This window comes from Macaca nemestrina, chromosome 2, assembly GCF_043159975.1.
Source record: "Macaca nemestrina isolate mMacNem1 chromosome 2, mMacNem.hap1, whole genome shotgun sequence".
Taxonomy (NCBI): Eukaryota; Metazoa; Chordata; class Mammalia; order Primates; family Cercopithecidae; genus Macaca; species Macaca nemestrina.
Genome location: NC_092126.1, coordinates 116173135 through 116190880, shown reverse-complemented (window position 1 = coordinate 116190880; position 17746 = coordinate 116173135). Strand labels below are relative to the sequence as shown.

Genomic DNA, 17746 nt, shown 5'->3' with positions numbered 1-17746 from the left:
TTTTCTAGCTCTGCTACTTAACCAGCTATGTCACTTTGGTCAGGTGATTTGCCTGCTTCCTCTGCTGTATGTTGCGTGTAGTGTCACTGCTTTGCGGAGTCATAGAGGTTAATGATAATATAGATAAAACATCTCACATAGAACCTACAGCATGAGGTCCTTATAAATGTGAGTCACTGATCTTCCCAGGATAAGGAGAGTTTGCTGCTCCCAGGAGGTAAGGCAAAAAGGAAAACAGTGTGTTACATAGTGTCATTGGGAAATGAGACTGATAGACACTGTGGTTTGCCAGGAAGGAGAAACTTCTTTGACTTTAAATTCTAAGAGAGTAGTAAAGAGTAACAGTATATAATTACTGGTACCACAGATAAATTTTCACAGAATGGTAAAATACAGATTGCCTGATGTATCATCTGTTTTTTTAAGAGTTTTTTTTTCTTTTGAGACAGAGTCTTGCCCTGTCACCCAGGTTGGAGCACAGTGGCACGATCTCAGTTCAGTGCAACCTCCACCTGCTGGACTCAAGTCATTCTCCTGCCTCAACCTCCCAAGTATCTGGGATTATAGGCGCCTGCCATCAAACCTGGCTGATTTTTGTATTTTTAATAGAGATAGGATTTCACCATGTTGGCCAGGCTGATCTCGAACTCCTGACCCTAAGTGATCCACCCACCTTGGCCTCCCAAAGTGCTGAGATTATAGGTGTGAGCCACCATGCCAGGCCTCATTGGGTTTTTAGATCAGCCCAATAACTGCTCCTGAGAATGACTCAAGTCTCTTAAATCCGTGGAGTTTCTAACATCTGTGTAGGAGGATTATGTTTTCATAATCCTGGAAATCGAATCAGATCTTTAATCATCTCTATCTCAGCCCCAGTCTTCTCTTTTTGACTTCTTGCCTTATCTTGTCCTTTCTTCTTTCCAGAAGTCTCAGAGTCACCTTTTGCCATCACCCGATTCAAGGTCCTTGTCCTCTTATGTCCAAATTACTGGAATAATCTATTTTGCCTCTCTGATGAAAGGCTTTCTAGTCCTTTCTATATCTTGCCTCCTGACCTTGGCTTTCTTCCTGCCAGTCCCCTGCTCAGAGACTTAATTCACTTGTTTTCCAATGCCTGCTAAAGCATGTCACAGCTCCTTGTAGCAGTTGAACAAAACCGACTCTGACTAACTTAAGTGGAAAAAGAATTTTTGAAAAGCATATTGGATAGCTCAGAATTGTTGAGAAGAAAGGTTGAGGAACTAGCCTTTGGATACTAGGCAGAACTTAGGAACATCATGGCACAGCCGAGATCATGCACAGCCTCTTTGTGGTGCCATTGCTGTTACCACTGTCATTTGCTACTGTGGTCCCTGGATACTTGCTGCTCTATTGCTAGACTGTCCTCTACAGGAGTCAGGAATGAATTCCTGCCATTCCTGCAGGAGTCAGGAATGAATTCCTGGCCATTCCATTAGTCCCTCTAGACCTAAGCATGAATTAGCTGACCTGTGGTTATTTCCCCTTGCCCTGGCTGCCAGGCTGCTGGCAAAGTGACCATCTGCCCACTTTCACCCTCATTGTGGGAGGTAGAGCCCTCCCTACACCTATGCTGATTCCCTCCGTATAAGAAGGATGTATAGTTGTTGGTAGTCCCACATGGCAAATAGTTATACTCCTTTGCCTGGCTCTCTGGATTCTGCCTCTTTTGTTTTTACCCTACCTGTGCTTATGGTTCTACCCTTCTGCACCTTCCATTTCACTCAGTTTGGTTTCCTTACTCTGTCTAGACCATGTCTTTTTCATTTCTGTGTACTTACCATTAGGCAGGTGTGCCTGTTACCTAAAAGTGTGTCCGTCTTTCATTTCCTTTGTAAATTTAGGCAACTGTATGAGTATTCCTGGGTTGTTTTGGATTGAGTGAGCCTTCAGACCTGACAACTCTAGCACACAGTAGGTACTCAGAAAATGTTAGCCTCTGTGCTGGACTGATTTCATATTTTACCCCAAGTGGTTCATGTAACTAGAGGGAGTTTTGCTTCACACTATTAAATCCACTTTAAAGAATTAGTATTCATGAAACACTCAGAACTGTGTTTGGCACATAGTAAGCACTATGTGTTTGCAAAATAAAACTTTTACCTTATTTGACTTTTTAAAAATTGTAATTTATTTTTATGAGAATAATGCAGCTCTGGTTTTGCTACCTATCTCAAAAACTTACTTATAAATGCATACAGTAATAATTTATAAAAAAGAAAATGACTTTACGTATTGTTCATATGTGTACTTTCCAATAAAGTCTTGGAATATGGTGACAATTTAGAAATATGTGGGGTTCTTTTTTTCAAGGTTGTACTGATTAACTCTCATTAAAAGGAACTGCTATATTTTGTTGTTTATTGTAGAATGGAAGCTACAAAAGTATTCATGCAATGGCCAAAGATATAGATCTCCTCGCAAAAAATGCCAAAACTTACAATGAGCCTGGCTCTCAAGTATTCAAGGTTAGTTTTGTTGTTGTTGTTGCTGTTTTCCTTGGTAATAGTAGCTAGTTTAAGGTCAATAATTTTTATATAACAACTCTATTGAGATATAATTCACATACCATGGACTTTACCCTTTGAAAGTATTTAATTTAGGCTGGGCGCAGTAGCTCACGCCTGTAATCCCAGCACTTTGGGAGGCCTAGGTGGGTGGATCACGAGGTCAGGTGTTCCAGAACAGCCTGGCCAACATAGTGAAACCCCATCTTTACTAAAAATACAAAAATTAGCCGGGCATGGTGGCGGGCTCCTGTAATCCCAGCTAATCAGGAGGCTGAGGTAGGAGAATCGGTTGAATCCTGGAGGCAGGGGTTGCAGTGAGCTGAGATTGCGCCACTGCACTCCAGCCCAGGCGACGGAGCGAGACTCCATCTCAAAAAAAAAAAAAAAAAAAAGTATTTACTTTAATAGTTTTTATTATATTCATGGAGTTGGGCAGCCATCACCCCAGTCAATTAACAGTCGCCCTTTATGTCCCCCCAGTTTCTCCAGCCCTAAGCAACCTCAAATCTATTTTCAATTTCTGTGTTTGCCTATTGCCATTTCACACAAATGGAATCATAAAATATGTGATAGGGATTTTTTGCGACTAGATTCCTTCAGTTAGCGTAATGTTTTCAGGGTTTATCCATTTTGTAGCATGTGTCAGTACTGTGTTCTTTTTATTGCTGAATCATATTCTACTATGGGGATATACTGTATTTCATTTACCCATTCATCAGTTGATAGATATTTGGATAGTTTCTACTTATTGGCTATTATAAATAATGCTGTTGTGAATGTTCACATATAAATTTTTATGTGGATGTATAAATACTACATATATATACATATATATATATTTATTTTTTTTTTTTTTCTTTTGGATACATACCTAGGAATGGAATTGTGGGATCATGTGTGGTAACTGTCTATTTAGCTTTCTGAAGAACCGCCAAACTGTTTTCCAAAGTATACCATTTTACATTCCCACCAGCGATATCCAGGTGTTGCCATTTCTCCACATCCTCACCAACACTTGTTTTCCATTTTTTGTTCTTATTATAGATATCCTAGGGAGTGTGCAGTGGTATGGCATTGTGGTTTTGACTTACATCTCCCTAATGATTAATGATGTTGAATATCTTTTTATTTTATTCTTTATTTTGATTTTTAGGTCATTCATATGTCTTTAAAGAAATGTCTGTTGAGATCATTTGCCGATTTTTTAATTGTGTTACCTGTCTTTTTGTTGTTGAGTTGTAAGAGTTCTTTATATGGTCTGGATATTATACCCTTAACATGTAAATGGTTTGCAAATATTTTCTCCCATTCTCTTGTCTTTTCACTTTTGTGATTGTGTCTGTTGACACACAGAAGTTCTTCATTTTGAATTTCACTTTATCTATTTTTTTCTTTGGTTGCTGATGCTTAAGTGTCATATCAAATAAACCATTGCCTAATCCAAAATCACAAAGATTTACACCTATGTTTTCTTGTAAGAATTTTATAGTTTAGCTCTTAATATACTTAGATCTTTGATCCAGTTTGAACTAATTTTTGTATATGTGAGGTACATGTAAGGTAGGAGTCCAAATTCATTCTTTGATATGACATATTATCCCAGCACCATATACTGAAAGGATTATTCTTTCCCCATTGAATTGTCTTGGCAACTTTGTTAGAAATCAGTTGATCATAGGTGTATGGATTTATTTCTAGATTCTTTGTTCTTTTCCACTCACCTAAATTTCTGTCCTTATGGCAGACCTGGTTAGTTTTGAATCCATTTTTTAGTTAAATATTGACTTATTCCCTGCATTTAAACTTCATAAATATAAAAAGCAATCTGTGTAGTGCAGTACACAGTGTGAAATGACTGTTTCATTGCTTTGCAAATTCCATCTCAGAAGTTTTATGGTTCTGTAATGAATAATTGCTTGTAGAAATTTATTAATCATGTATAATGGGGAATTTGCCAAAGGAGACTCAAAATCTTTTGGTAATAAAATCATTTAAATTTTCTGAATGCTGACTCAAATACTCAAAATTGCTGTTGGTAGTTAATGTTAACTTTTATTTTTCATCTTTTAAGAAATTCTGAGAGAAAATAAGGAAAGAACTATGAAGTCCTTGTATTCCTAGTTCCTAATAGGACATTTTAATAGTATACAGTACTAATTGTTGTTATAGTTAAGAATTTTACTTTAGGTCTAATTATTTTTTCTAACTTGAGTTTTAAAGAGAAGGGAAACTTAAGCAAGTACATTCATTCTAAACTTGTGTATATAATCTTTAATCTTAGAAGTGCATCTTTATTTTGACTTTTAGGTCAGCGTACACAAGTAGAGTTCCTTGTCCGTAGTCCCTCACTTTATCTGCGGTTTTGCTTTACTATGGTTCTGAGGTCAGAAAGTATTAAATGGAAAATTCCAGAAATAAGCACTTCATAAGTTTAAATTGCACACCATTCTGAGTATTGTGAGGAAATTCATGCCATCCATCTCTGTCCTATCCAGTCACACCTGGGACATGAATCATTCCTTTGTTCAGCCTGTCCACACTGTGTACGCCACCTACCGTTAGTCACTAAGTAGCCATCTCAGTTATCAGATTGACTGTTGTGGTATCACAGTGCTTATGTTCAAATAACCTTATTGTACTTAATAATAGCCCCAAAGCACAGGAGTTGTGATGCTGGCAATTCAAGAAGTTTTAAAGTGCGCCCTTTAAATGAAAAGGTGAAAGTTCTTGACTTAAGAAAGGAAAAAAAAAAAAGGTATGCTGAGATTGCTAAGATCTACAGTAAGAACAAATCTCCCAGCTGGGCACTATGGTTTAGGCCTGTAATCCCAGCACTTTGAGAGGCCAAGGCAGGAGGATCACTTGAGGCTAGGGGTTTGAGACCAGCCTGGTCTACATAGCAAGACTCTGCCTCCACCAAAAAAAAAAAAGAAGAAGAAAAAAAGATGAATCTGCTGTTCATGAAATTGTAAAGAAGGAAAAAAAAAAGTTTCTGCTAGTTTTATTGTTGCACCTCAGACTGCAAAAAGTTACAGCCACAGTGCATGAAAAGTGCTTAGTTAATATGGAAAAGGAATTAAATTTATGGATGGAAGACTTTGGTACTGTCCAAGGTTTCAGGCATCCACTGGGGGTCTTTGAATGTATCCTCCATGGACAATGGGGCATTACTGTATTATACCATTAGATCTTTGTCTAAATATTACTTGACTAATCAGGAAAGAACTAGGAGGCATTTTAACTTATACTTAATTAGTGACAACTTTATGAAGATAGATATTTTGGAAGCTTGTAGAAAGGTTGGAGGATGCAGCTTTGTGAGTATTGAATGGAAGTCTGCTCCAAGTGGAAAGAGTGCCATAGAAGGTGCCTAGTGCATGAGTTGAGGGCATTAAGCTGTCCTTTTATCTGTTCCTTTTTTAAACCAAGTAATTTTATCTTGACAGGATGCAAATTCAATTAAAAAAATATTTTATATGAAAAAGGCTGAAATTGAACATCATGAAATGGCTAAGTCAAGTCTTCGAATGAGGTAGGTTTAAGAAAATGTCTAGGCTGGGCGTGGTGGCTCATGCCTGTAATCCCAGCACTTTGGGAGACTGAGGTGGGCGGATCATGAGGTCAAGAGATAAAGACCATCCTGGCCAACATGGTGAAACCCCATCTCTACTAAAAATATAAAGATTAGCCAGGCATGGTGGCATATGCCTGTAGTCCCAGCTACTTGGGAGGCTGAGGCAGGAGAATTGCTTAAACCCGGGAAGTGGGGGTTACAGTGAGCTGAGACCACACCACTGCACTCCAGCCTGGCGACAGAGCAAGACTCTGTCTCAAAAAAAAAAAAAGAAAAGAAAATGTCTAAAACCCTTATGCTTTTATATTTGCTGAATTTTCTAGGTAGTGAAATCAATAAACATAAATACTGTATGTGTTGAATTTAAAGATGATACTTACAGTTAATATTACGATTCTAAAGATAGTAGTAACTCTTAGCCCCTTTGCTGCTGAAGGGCTTCATTTAAAAAGAAACATTTTTAAAAACGTTACATCACTATATACTTTGTACAAATATTATTAATTTGTACAAACATGAATATATATACACATATAATATGGTATACATTAATGTTACACAGAATAGATAATAGTATAGCATTTATATATAATATTAATTGTATATATTCATATTTTCGGTAAGGCTATTTAGCCAGGTATCAGGAGATCCAGTCTCATCCTGGCTTTTCCTTGTACTAGGACTGTGACTTTTTTTTTTTTTTTTTTTTTTGAGACAGAGTCTCACTCTGTTGCCCAAGGTGGAGTGCAGTGGCACAATCTCGGCCTGCTGCAACCTCCACCTCCCGGGTTCAAGCAATTCTTCTGCCTTAGCCTCCCGAGTAGCTGGGACTACAAGACACACGCCACCGTGCTTGGCTAATCTTTTTGTATTTTTAGTAGCGACGGGGTTTCACTATGTTGGCCAGGCTGGTCTTGAACTCCCAACCTCGTGATCCATCCACCTCGGTCTCGCGAAGTGCTGGGATTACAGGTGTGAGCTACCGCACCCAGCCAGGACTGTGATCTTGAACTAGTCTTAGTTCTAGGATTGCATTTCCCCCCACCTGAAATGGGAAGGTTGGGTGACGACTTTCAAAGCTTTCCTCTGGCCTTGACATTGTTTCAGTACTGGTCCTCTGGTCACTGCAGTGACCAAAAGCTCCCCTAAGACCAGCCATGGTCTGTTCTTCCCTGCAGAGTCCCCAGGGCCTGAAGCAGAATCTGCTGCATAGTAGAAGTTCAGAAGTATTTTAGCATTTCTATTTAGAAGAGAAGAAAATGGTTGTGTGTGTGTTTGTTTACCCAGCACTCTAATTTCAGCTACCAAGTTTCTAAGCTTTTTATCTTATCTCTGGATAGGACTCCATCCAATTTGGCTGCAGCCAGACTGACAGGTCCTTCACACAGTAAAGGCAGCCTTGGTGAAGAGAGAAATCCCACTAGCAAGTATTACCGGTGAGAAAAAGAGTGTTTAGTCTGAGAGTTGACCTGTGCTTTTAAAGATAGGCATACTAGTATTTGCCCAGTGGCTATCTTGAAGGAATATTTTTGGGTATAGTTTGGTTGTTACGAAAATCTGTTGTCAAATGGTTTATTTAAAAGGTTGAGTTACTAGGGTGGGCGCGGTGGCCCTGTAATCCCAGCACTTTGGGTGGCTGAGGCGTGTGGATCACTTGAGGTCAGGTGTTCGAGACCAGTCTGGCCAACATGGTGAAACTCCATCTCTACTAAAAACTACACAAATTAGCTGGGTGTGGTGGCGGGTGCCTGTAATCCCAGCTACTTGGGAGGCTGAGGCAGGAGAATCATTTGCTCGGGAGGTGGAGTTTGCAGTGAGCCGAGATGCCACAGCACTCCAGCCAGGGCAACAGAGGAAAACTCCATATCAAAAAAAAAAAAAAAAAAAAGATTGAATTACTAAAGTAGGCCTTACGCCACCTCTCAGACGATGCTTAAGCATTGTTGCTCAGGCAGTGTTTAATGTTAGCTACCAATAAAATGTGAGGTTAAATACTAATAGGTTTTTTAAATTCATAATATAATTTGGGTTTTTTTTTTTTGGTTTGTTTGTTTGGTTTTTGGGATTTTTTTTTGAGACGAAGTTTTGCTCTCGTTGCCCAGGCTGGAGTGCAGTGGCACAATCTCTGCAACCTCTGCCTCCCAGATTCAAGTGATTCTCCTGCCTCAGCCTCCTGAATAGCTGGGATTATAGGAGCCTACTACCTCACCTGGCTAATTTTTTGTATTTTTAGTAGAGACGGGGTTTCACCATGTTGGCCAGGCTGGTCTCAAACTCCTGACCTCAGGTGATCCACCCGCCTCAGCCTCCCAAAGTGCTGGGATTACAGGCGTGAGCAACCATGCCCAACCTCATAATAGAATTTGTATTGTAAAATATGAACGTCTTAGAATTATCAGCAACTGTGACTGAGTCCTTATTTTCCACTCCCTCTTTTCTAAGAGGAAAAAATAGTTTTCTTGGCTGAGATTGATTTTGAGAACCATTAAGTACAGAGATAAACTAAGGAGGCAATTGAATAGAAATTATTTTTCTTTTATCTTAACACTTTGTTAACAGTTCCTGTTCCCTGTTAAGTAACCTAATTATTATAACATCCTTCCTTGTCTTCTAATTGCTTTTTTTTTTTTTTTGTAGCAATAAAAGAGCAGTACAAGGAGGTCGTTTATCAGCAATTACAATGGCACTTCAGTATGGCTCAGAAAGTGAAGAAGATGCTGCTTTAGCTGGTAGGCATTAGGTTTGACTAGTGAAATGCCTTCTTAGTGGATCCTTCTGGCTCAATGAAATTGCAGTGATTTTGTTCTGGCCTAGAGTTTGCTGGTTTGAGATTTTGTTGTATTTGATTGTACTCTGGTTGTCAGACTTACCAAAAGGTTAATGCTTTGTCTTGTCTTAAAATTTGTATTTCGGTAAATAATACTTTTGCAAAAATAATTGATAACTTTTAGCAGATCCCGGTTTAAAACCTGTAATGATAAATAGTGAGTACTAGTAAAAGCATCAGAAAATCTCAGAAATCCACATTCATCTTAGATTTTCAGGCTTTAGCTTATATTTTCAGTATGCTCTAATTTCTTCTCAGCTTGTCTTTCTCTTAAGTTTGGTATATTATTTTCCCCTTTACTATAGATGTTTTATGTGTAAAGATAAAATTTGTTTCATTAACTTATTCTGGTATATCCTTTTCTTTTTTTTGAGACGGAGTCTCACTCTGTTGCCCAGGCTGGAGTGCAGTGGCATGACCTTAGCTCACTGCCATGTCCGCCTCCCGGGTTCAAGCAGTTCTTCTGCCTCAGCCTCCTGAGTAGCCGGGGCTAGAGACATGTGCCACCACGCCTGGCTAATTTTTGTGTTTTAAATAGAGACTGGGTTTTACTATATTGGCTAAGCTGGTCTTGAACTCCTGCCCTTGTGATCCGCCTGCCTCGGCCTCCCAACGTGCTGGGATTACACCACGCCTGGCCTCAATTTTATTATTGAATGTTACACAACAGACTTCTACAGTTGTATCTTGTTTTTAACTAAATCTCCTATAGAAATTTCATAATCACTATAGACTATTATGTATAATTTTACTTTTTTGAAGCATTGATCTACAGAATTAAGTATTTCTTTATTTAAATTGTGCCTGGTCTTATCAGAAATTGAAAAAATCTTATCTTGTTGTTAGCATTCTTTTTTGCTGATTATAAAAGTGACACACGACCGGGAACAGTGGCTCACACTTGTGATCTCAGCACTTTGGGAGGCTGAGGTGGGTGGATCACTTGAGGTCAGGAGTTCAAGACCAGCCTGGCCAACATGGTGAAACCCTGTCTCTACTAAAAATACAAAAATTGGCTGGGCATGGTGGTGCGCCCCTGTAGTCTCAGCTACTCTGAAGGCTTAAGAGATTCACTTGAACCGAGGAAATGGAGGCTGCAGTGAACTGAGGAAGTGGAGGCTGCAATGAGCCGAGATCACACCACTGTACTCCAGCCTGGGCAACAGAGGCACTCTGTTTACAATACAACTCTGTCTCGGGAAAAAAAAAAAAAAGGTTATATGGCTGGTTACAAGAGACACATCAAATATAAAAACATAAGAAAGTTGAATCTAGAAGGATGGATAAGGCCAGGTGTGGTGGCTCACACCCATAATCCCAGCACTTTGGGAGGCCTAGGTAGGAGGATTGCTTGAGCCCGGAAGTTCAAGAACAACCTGGGCAACATGGCAAAACGCTGTCTCTACAAAAAATACAAAATTTATTCAGGCGTGTTGGTGCATGCCTGTAGTCCCAGCTACTTGGGAAGCTGAGATGGGAGGATCCTGAGCCCAGGGAGGTCGAGGCTGAAGTGATCACACCACTCCACTCCAGCCTGGGCAACAGAGTGAGACCCTGTCTCAGAAAATAAATCAATAAAAAATAAAAATAATAAAATTGGGCTTTTGTCTTGAAAAAAAGAAAAGGGTGGCTGAAAGATACACCAGGTAAATAATAACCAGAGTAGCTACACTGACTTTTGATAAGATGGACTTTCAAATAGAGATCATTACACAGATAAAAAGGATTACCTAATGATGATAGAAGGTTAATTTCGTCAGCAAATTAAATTGTAGAAGAGCTCAAAATATGTAAAACAAGCAGATGAAACTTTACAGAGAAATTTAAAACACTTCCCTTAGTCTGGGAGCCCTCTTCTCTCAAGAGCTTAACAGAAAATCAATGAAGATAAAGATTTGAACACACTTCTTCATGTAAGTATTTGTTTCCTATTGCTGCTGACACTGTGCCACAAACTTAGTGGCTTAAAACAACACAGGCTGGTGCACTGGCTCACGCCTGTTATGCCAGCACTTTTAGAGGCTGAGGCAGGAGCGTCAGTTGAGTCCAGAAGTTTGAGACCAGCCTGCTCAACATAGAAACACCCTGCCTCTACAAAAAAAATTTTTTTTTTTTGAGACGGAGTCTCGCTCTGTCGCCCAGGCTGGAGTGCAGTGGCCGGATCTCACCTCACTGCAAGCTCTGCCTCCTAGGTTTACACCATTCTCCTGCCTCAGCCTCCTGAGTAGCTGGGACTACAGGCGCCCGCCACCTCGCCTGGCTAGTTTTTTGTATTTTTTAGTAGAGACAGGGTTTCACCATGTTAGCCAGGATGGTCTCGATCTCCTGACCTCGTGATCTGCCCATCTCAGCCTCCCAAAGTGCTGGGATTACAGGCTTGAGCCACCGCGCCTGGCCAAAAAAAATTTTTTTTTTTTTAAGACAGGGTCTCCCTCTGTCACCCAGGCTGGAGCAGTGATGTGATCTTGGCTCCCTGCAACCTCTACCTCTGGGCTCAAGCAATCCTCCCACCTCGGCCTCGCTAGTAGCTGGGACCACAGGTACTTGCCTCCACACCTGGCTAATTCTACCAGAAAAATTTAAAAATTAGCCATGTGTAGCTACTCCAGAGGCTGAGATGAGAGGATCACTTGAGCCTGGGAGGTTGAGGTGGCTGCATTGAGTCGTGATCCCACCACTGCACTCCAGCTGTGTCTCCAAAAAAACGAAAAGAAAGGAAACCTATAACAGGAAAGATCAATAAAGTCAAAAGTTATTCTGTTAAAAGCCTTAATGAAATAAACAAGTCTGAGGTGAGATTATCAAGAAGGCATAAATAAACAATATTGGCGGGGAGGAGAGCATACAGAGTTTTAAAAAAACTGTGTGAATAAGGCTGGGCTTGATGGCTCACACCTGTAATTCCAGCACTTTTGGAGCCTGAGGTGGGGGGATCATTTGAGATTGGTTGGGAGTTTCAAGACCAGCCTGGCCAACATGGAGAAACTTTCCCCGTCTCTATTACAAATGCAAAATTAGCTGGGCGTGGTGGCACATGCCTGTAATCCTAGCTACTTGGGAGGCTGAGGCAGGAGAATCACCTGAACCCAGGAGGTGGAAATTGCTGTCAGCGGAGATTGTGTCATTGCACTCCATCCTGGGCAACAAGAGCAAAACTTTGTCCCCCCTCAAAAAAAAAAAAAAAAAAAAGGTAAAAGGTGTGAATACAGTTATGAAGATATATTTAAAAATTTAGATGAACAGATTTCTAGAAAATAAGTGCCTAAAACGGATTCAAGGATAAAAAGGCTGACTCACACCTATAATGCCAACATTTTGGAAGGCAGAGGCAGGAGGGTCACTTGAGTCCAGGAGTTCAAGACCAGCCTGGGCAACATAGCGAGACCTCACCTCTACAAAAAGAAAAAGAAAAATTAGCTGGGTGTGGTGTGGTGCATATCTGTAGTCTTACCTACTTGGTAGGCTAAGGCAGGAGGATTGCCTGAACCCACAAGTTCAAGTTTGCCATAAGCTATGATTATGCCACTACACTCTAGCCTTGGCAACGGAGCGAGACTTTGTCTCTTAAAGAGAGAATATGAGGTCAGGAATTTGAGACCAGCCTGACCAATATGGTGAAACCCCGTCTCTACTCAAAACAGAAAAATTAGCCAGACGTGGTGGTGCACGCCTGTAATCCCAGCTACTCGGGAGGCTGAGGCAGGAGAATTGCTTGAACCCAGGAGGTGGAGGTTGCGGTGAGATGAGATCATGCCATTGCACCCCAGCCTTGGTGACAGAGCGAGACTTCGTCTCAAAAAAAAAAAAAAAAAAAGAATAAAATACAATCTTCCCAGTAGAAAACACCAGGCCAAACATTTAAGGAATAGAATTTTAAATAAACTCACGCAGAGAATAGAAAAAGAGCTCCGCAGTTCATTCTGTGACTCTAACATAACCTGTGAATCTAATATAACCTAGATATCAAAGCCGAACAAAATATAAGCACATTGTCTAGCAGTGTGTATAAAAGATAGTATATAATGACATAGTTGGGTTTAGGATTAGAAAATATAAAAAAAGTAATATTTACCACAGTAACAAATTATAAGAGTAAAATCATGATTTGCTCAGCAGATGCATTGATAACTGTTTCAGTTCCCATTCAAGATAAAAATTATTTGCTAACTAGTAAGAGAGGGGGATATTGACAGAGTATCTCCTTTTTTTTTCTCTTGAGACGGAGTTTCGCTGTTGTTGCCCAGGCTGGAGTGCAATGGCGTGATCTCTGCTCACTGCAGCCTCCGCCTCCCGGGTTCAAGTGATTCTCCTGCCTCAGCCTCCGAGTAGCTGGGATTATAGGTGCCTGTCACCACACCCGGCTAATTTTTTTTTTTTTTTTTTTTGTATTTTTAGTAGAGACATGGTTTCGCCATGTTGGCCAGGCTGATCTCGAACTCCTGGCCTCAAATGATCTGCCTGCCTCGGCCTACCAAAGTACTGGGATTACAAGCATGAACTACTGTGCCCAGCCTCCTTTTTTCTTGAGACTGGGTCTCACTGTGTCACCCAGGCTGGAGTGCAGTGGCGTGATCTCAGCTCACTGCAACCTCCACCCCCCAGGCTCAAGCAGTCTTCCCACATCAGCCTCTGGTGTAGCTGGGACCACAGGCACGTGCCGCAGCAAATTTTTTATATTTGTGGTAGAGATGAGGTTTCATCATTTTGCCCATACTGGCCTCAAACTCCTGAGCCCAGGCTATCTACCCACCTCCACCTCTCAAATTGTCGGGATTACAGATGTAAGCCACTGTGCCCACCAAGGGTATCTCCATTTTTAATGGAGAAAAGGTAACAGCATTTCCCTTACCAACAGAAACAAGGTAATACTGTTACCTTTGTTAGTCACAGTACTAGCCAGCCTACAGTGACAGCAATGAAGGTGTAAGAATCAGAAAAAATGTATAAGGATTACAGTTGACAGTTTTTTTAAAAGATGCCACTTACAGTAGCAACAAAATATATATCTAGGTGTCATTCCAACTGCAGGCTCTTTAGGGGAGAGATCAGAGGTAGTAGAGTCAGAAAAGACTAGTTTCAAATTCTTACCTGCTTCTAGCTCCATGACTCTGGTTCCTAATCCCCTTCAACTGCTTTTATGTGGTGAGTGAACTTGTGCAAGTAATTAAACTCATATGCTCAGTTTTCCCATTTGAAAAAGAAATGATACCCATCTTGTGTGGTGGTTTTAGGATTACCTGAGGCTGGTACTTATCAAGCTCTTAACACATAATTGGCCGGGCTTGGTGGCTCATGCCTGTAATCCCAGCACTTTGGGAGGCCGAGACGGGCAGATCACGAGGTCAGGAGATCGAGACCATCCTGGCTAACACAGTGAAACCCCGTCTCTACTAAAAAATGCAAAAAATTAGCTGGGCGTGGTGGCGGGCGCCTGTAGTCCCAGCTAATTGGGAGGCTGAGGCAGGAGAATGGCCTGAACCCAGGAGGCGGAGCTTTCAGTGAGCCGAGATCGCGCCACTGCATTCCAGCCTGGGCAACAGAGCGAGACTCTGTCTCAAACAAACAAAAAAAAAAAACCACATAATTAAATTTTTTTTTTTTTTTTTGAGGCAGAGTCTCACTTTGTTGCCCAGGCAGGATTACAAGCGTGAGTCACTGGAGTGCAGTGACGCGATCCCTGCTTACTACAATCTCCACCTTCCAGTTTCAAGTGATTCTCCTGCCTCAGCCTCCCGAGTAGCTGGGATTACAGTCACCTGCCACCACACCCGGCTAATTTTTTATATTTTTAGTAGAGACGAGGTTTCACCATGTTGTCCAGGCTGGTCTTGAACTACTGGCCTCATGATTTGCCCACCTTGGCCTCCCAAAGTGCTGGGATTACAGGTGTGAGTCACCACGCCTAGCCTAAATTCTTAATAAATGATTATTGTTCTTACCTGTGAGTACATAGCAACTATATGTTTATTCTGATCCATCAAGAAAAATTTAAATTATGGTTCTTATACACTGTTTAGGAGTTTGGGGAAATGAGCAACATATTTTTTATTTTTATAAAACGAATTACGTTTTGTTTGCTTTGGTGTTTTTATGATTTCCTTCTACCTAAAAATTCCCTCAGCAAGGGAATACTCCTCAGGGATGTTTTAAATCAGTGGGCAAAGTCACAGAGACTTAAGGCTAAATTATGTCTGATAGAATCAGCCCAATCTAGGCCGGGTGCAGTGGCTCATGCCTGTAATCCCAGCACTTTGGGAGGCCGAGGTGGGTGGATCACAAGGTCAGGAGGTCGAGACCATCCTGGCTAACATGGTGAAACCCCATCTCTACTAAAAATACAAAAAAAATAAATAAATTAGCCTAGCATAGTGGCACACACCTGTAGTCCCAGCTACTCGGGAGGCTGAGACAGGAGAATCATTTGAACTCAGAAGGCAGAAGTTGCAGTGAGCCGAGATCACGCCACTGCACTCCAGCCTGGTGACAGAGTAAGACCCCCATCTCAAAAAAAAATAAGTAAGTGAATAAATAAATAAATAAAAAAGAATCAGCCCAATCTAAATTTATACTATCCTAAACTTCATGTTACTGTTTTAATTCTGGGATCTCTGAATGGTTACTTGCTCCTTTTGGCCAGGTATAGCAGACAGTCTCTGAAGAAAGCACATTTCAAAAAGAAACTGTTTTGCAACCTTTAAAACTAGTGTACTTTTACTATTTAATATTCTATTTCTATGTAATATTTCTCTAAACTTGCAATTATGTTAAGCATTTTTAGCCTTATCTTTAATAAACATTAGAGAGTTTTTTTGTGTGTGTTTGTTTTTTAGACAGAATCTTGCTCTGTCACCCAGGCTAGAGTATAGTGGTGTGATCTCTGCTCACTGCAACCTCTGCCTCCTGGGTTCAAGCAATTCTCCTGCCTCAGCCTCCTGAGTAGCTGGGATTACAAGCGCATGCCACCATGCCCAGCTAATTTTTGTATTTTTAGTAGAGACGGGGTTCACCGTGTTGGCCAGGCTGGTCTCGAACTCCTGACCTTGTGATTCACCCTCCTTGGCCTCTCAAAGTGCTGAGATTACAGGCGTGAGCCATCACGCCCAAGCCTTAGAGACTTTTTTTTTTTTTAAGTAATTATTTCTTTTATCTTAGAATTTTTTTTTAAAAGGGCCAGACGTGGCGGCTCACACCTGTAATCCCAGCACTTTAGGAGGCTGAGGCTGGCAGATCGCCTGAGCTCAGGAGCTTGAGACCAGCCTGGGCAACATGACGAAACCTCATCTCTACTGAAAAATCCAAAAATTAGCTGGGTGTGGTAGTGTGCGCCTGTCGTCTTAGCTACTCGGGAGACTGATCTGGGAGAATTGCTTGAGTCCCAGAGGCAGAGGCTGCAGTGAGCCAAGATCGTGCCCTTGCACTCCAGCCTGGGTGACAAAGCCAGACCCTATCTCAAAAATAATAGTAATAATAATTTTCAAATGTATTTAGTTCAGTCTGGAAGGTTGTTAAATGAACTTTAAAGTGTGGTTCTTTCTTCATCTCATTCTTCCCTTTATAAATACTTTTTTTGTCTTTCCAGCTGCACGTTATGAAGAGGGAGAGTCAGAAGCAGAAAGCATCACTTCCTTTATGGATGTTTCAAATCCTTTTTATCAGCTTTATGACACAGTTAGGAGTTGTCGGAATAACCAAGGGCAGCTAATAGCTGAACCTTTTTTCCATTTGCCTTCAAAGAAAAAATACCCTGATTATTACCAGCAAATTAAAATGCCTATATCACTACAACAGATCCGGTAAGATGTCTTCTGCATTATTCAGTATAATTTTATTTTGTTGTGGTTGAGCCTGCACATAATGTATTCCTTCCTAAAATGGATAAGGATATTAAAGGTAAAAATAGTGTTGTTGTTTTTTTCTCTTTAACCTCAAATTTTAATTGTTCATTACCTTTTTTTTTTTTGAAGACAGAGTCTCACTCTGTCGCCAGACTGGAGTGCAGTGGCACGATCTCGGCTCACTGCAACCTCCACCTCCTGGGTTCAGGTGATTCTCTTGCCTTAGCCTCCTGAGTAGCTGGGACTACAGGCGCACACCACCATGCCAAGTTAATTTTTGTATTTTTATTTGAGACTGGATTTCACCACTTTGACCAGGATGGTCTCGATCTCCTGACCTCATGATCTACCCACCTCGGCCTCCCAAAGTGCTAGGATTACAGGCGTGAGCCTCTGCACCCGGCCTTAACTGTTCATTATCTTATAACTGAACAAAGTACAAAAATCTTTCAGCCTACATCTTTTATTAATATTTTAATTATGACAGTCTGTATTTAAGTTCTGTATCTATAGTTGAAACCCCAGGATAAGCATAGTCAGTTCCTGGAGAATTCATTAACTGAAACCATACCAGAAAGATGATTCATCTTGTTCTCTTTTTCTGTTTAGAAAATGTTAAAGTGATCATTGGGCTACCAGACAGAATACTTAAATCACAATACTATCATTAAAAATAGTAGGATGTCTCAACCACAAAAAAACAACCCAATTCAGAAATGGGCAAAGGACTTGAGTGGACCTTTCTCCAGAGAAAATATACAACTGGCTAATAAGCACATGAAAAGATGCTCAGCATCACTAGTTATTAGGGAAATGCAGTTCAAAACTGTTGTGTGACACCGCTTCACACTCATTAGGATGGTTACTTTAAAAAAATTATTATTATTATTATTATCGTTACTTTAAAAAAATTATTATTATTATTATTGGTGTGTATGAGGAGAAATTGGAACCTCTGTGCAGATAGTAGGAATGCAAAATG

The 17746-nt window shown here is 40.6% G+C and overlaps 1 protein-coding gene across 50 annotated transcripts in view; it reads left to right on the top strand.

Annotated features, from left to right (window-relative positions):
• The window catches only part of LOC105480555 (polybromo 1), a 150891-nt gene that overhangs the window by 35347 nt on the left and 97798 nt on the right, over positions 1 to 17746 (top strand). For 40 of the 50 annotated variants that reach the window (XM_071091882.1, XM_071091870.1, XM_071091850.1 and 37 more), the window contains 5 exons: positions 2388 to 2486; positions 5975 to 6060; positions 7443 to 7538; positions 8740 to 8831; positions 16509 to 16722. In XM_071091882.1, coding sequence (XP_070947983.1) covers positions 2388 to 2486; positions 5975 to 6060; positions 7443 to 7538; positions 8740 to 8831; positions 16509 to 16722 — 587 coding nt within the window. The remainder of the gene's footprint in view (positions 1 to 2387; positions 2487 to 5974; positions 6061 to 7442; positions 7539 to 8739; positions 8832 to 16508; positions 16723 to 17746) is intronic. The other 10 variants (XM_071091878.1, XM_071091860.1, XM_071091856.1 and 7 more) reach the window with 1 other exon arrangement.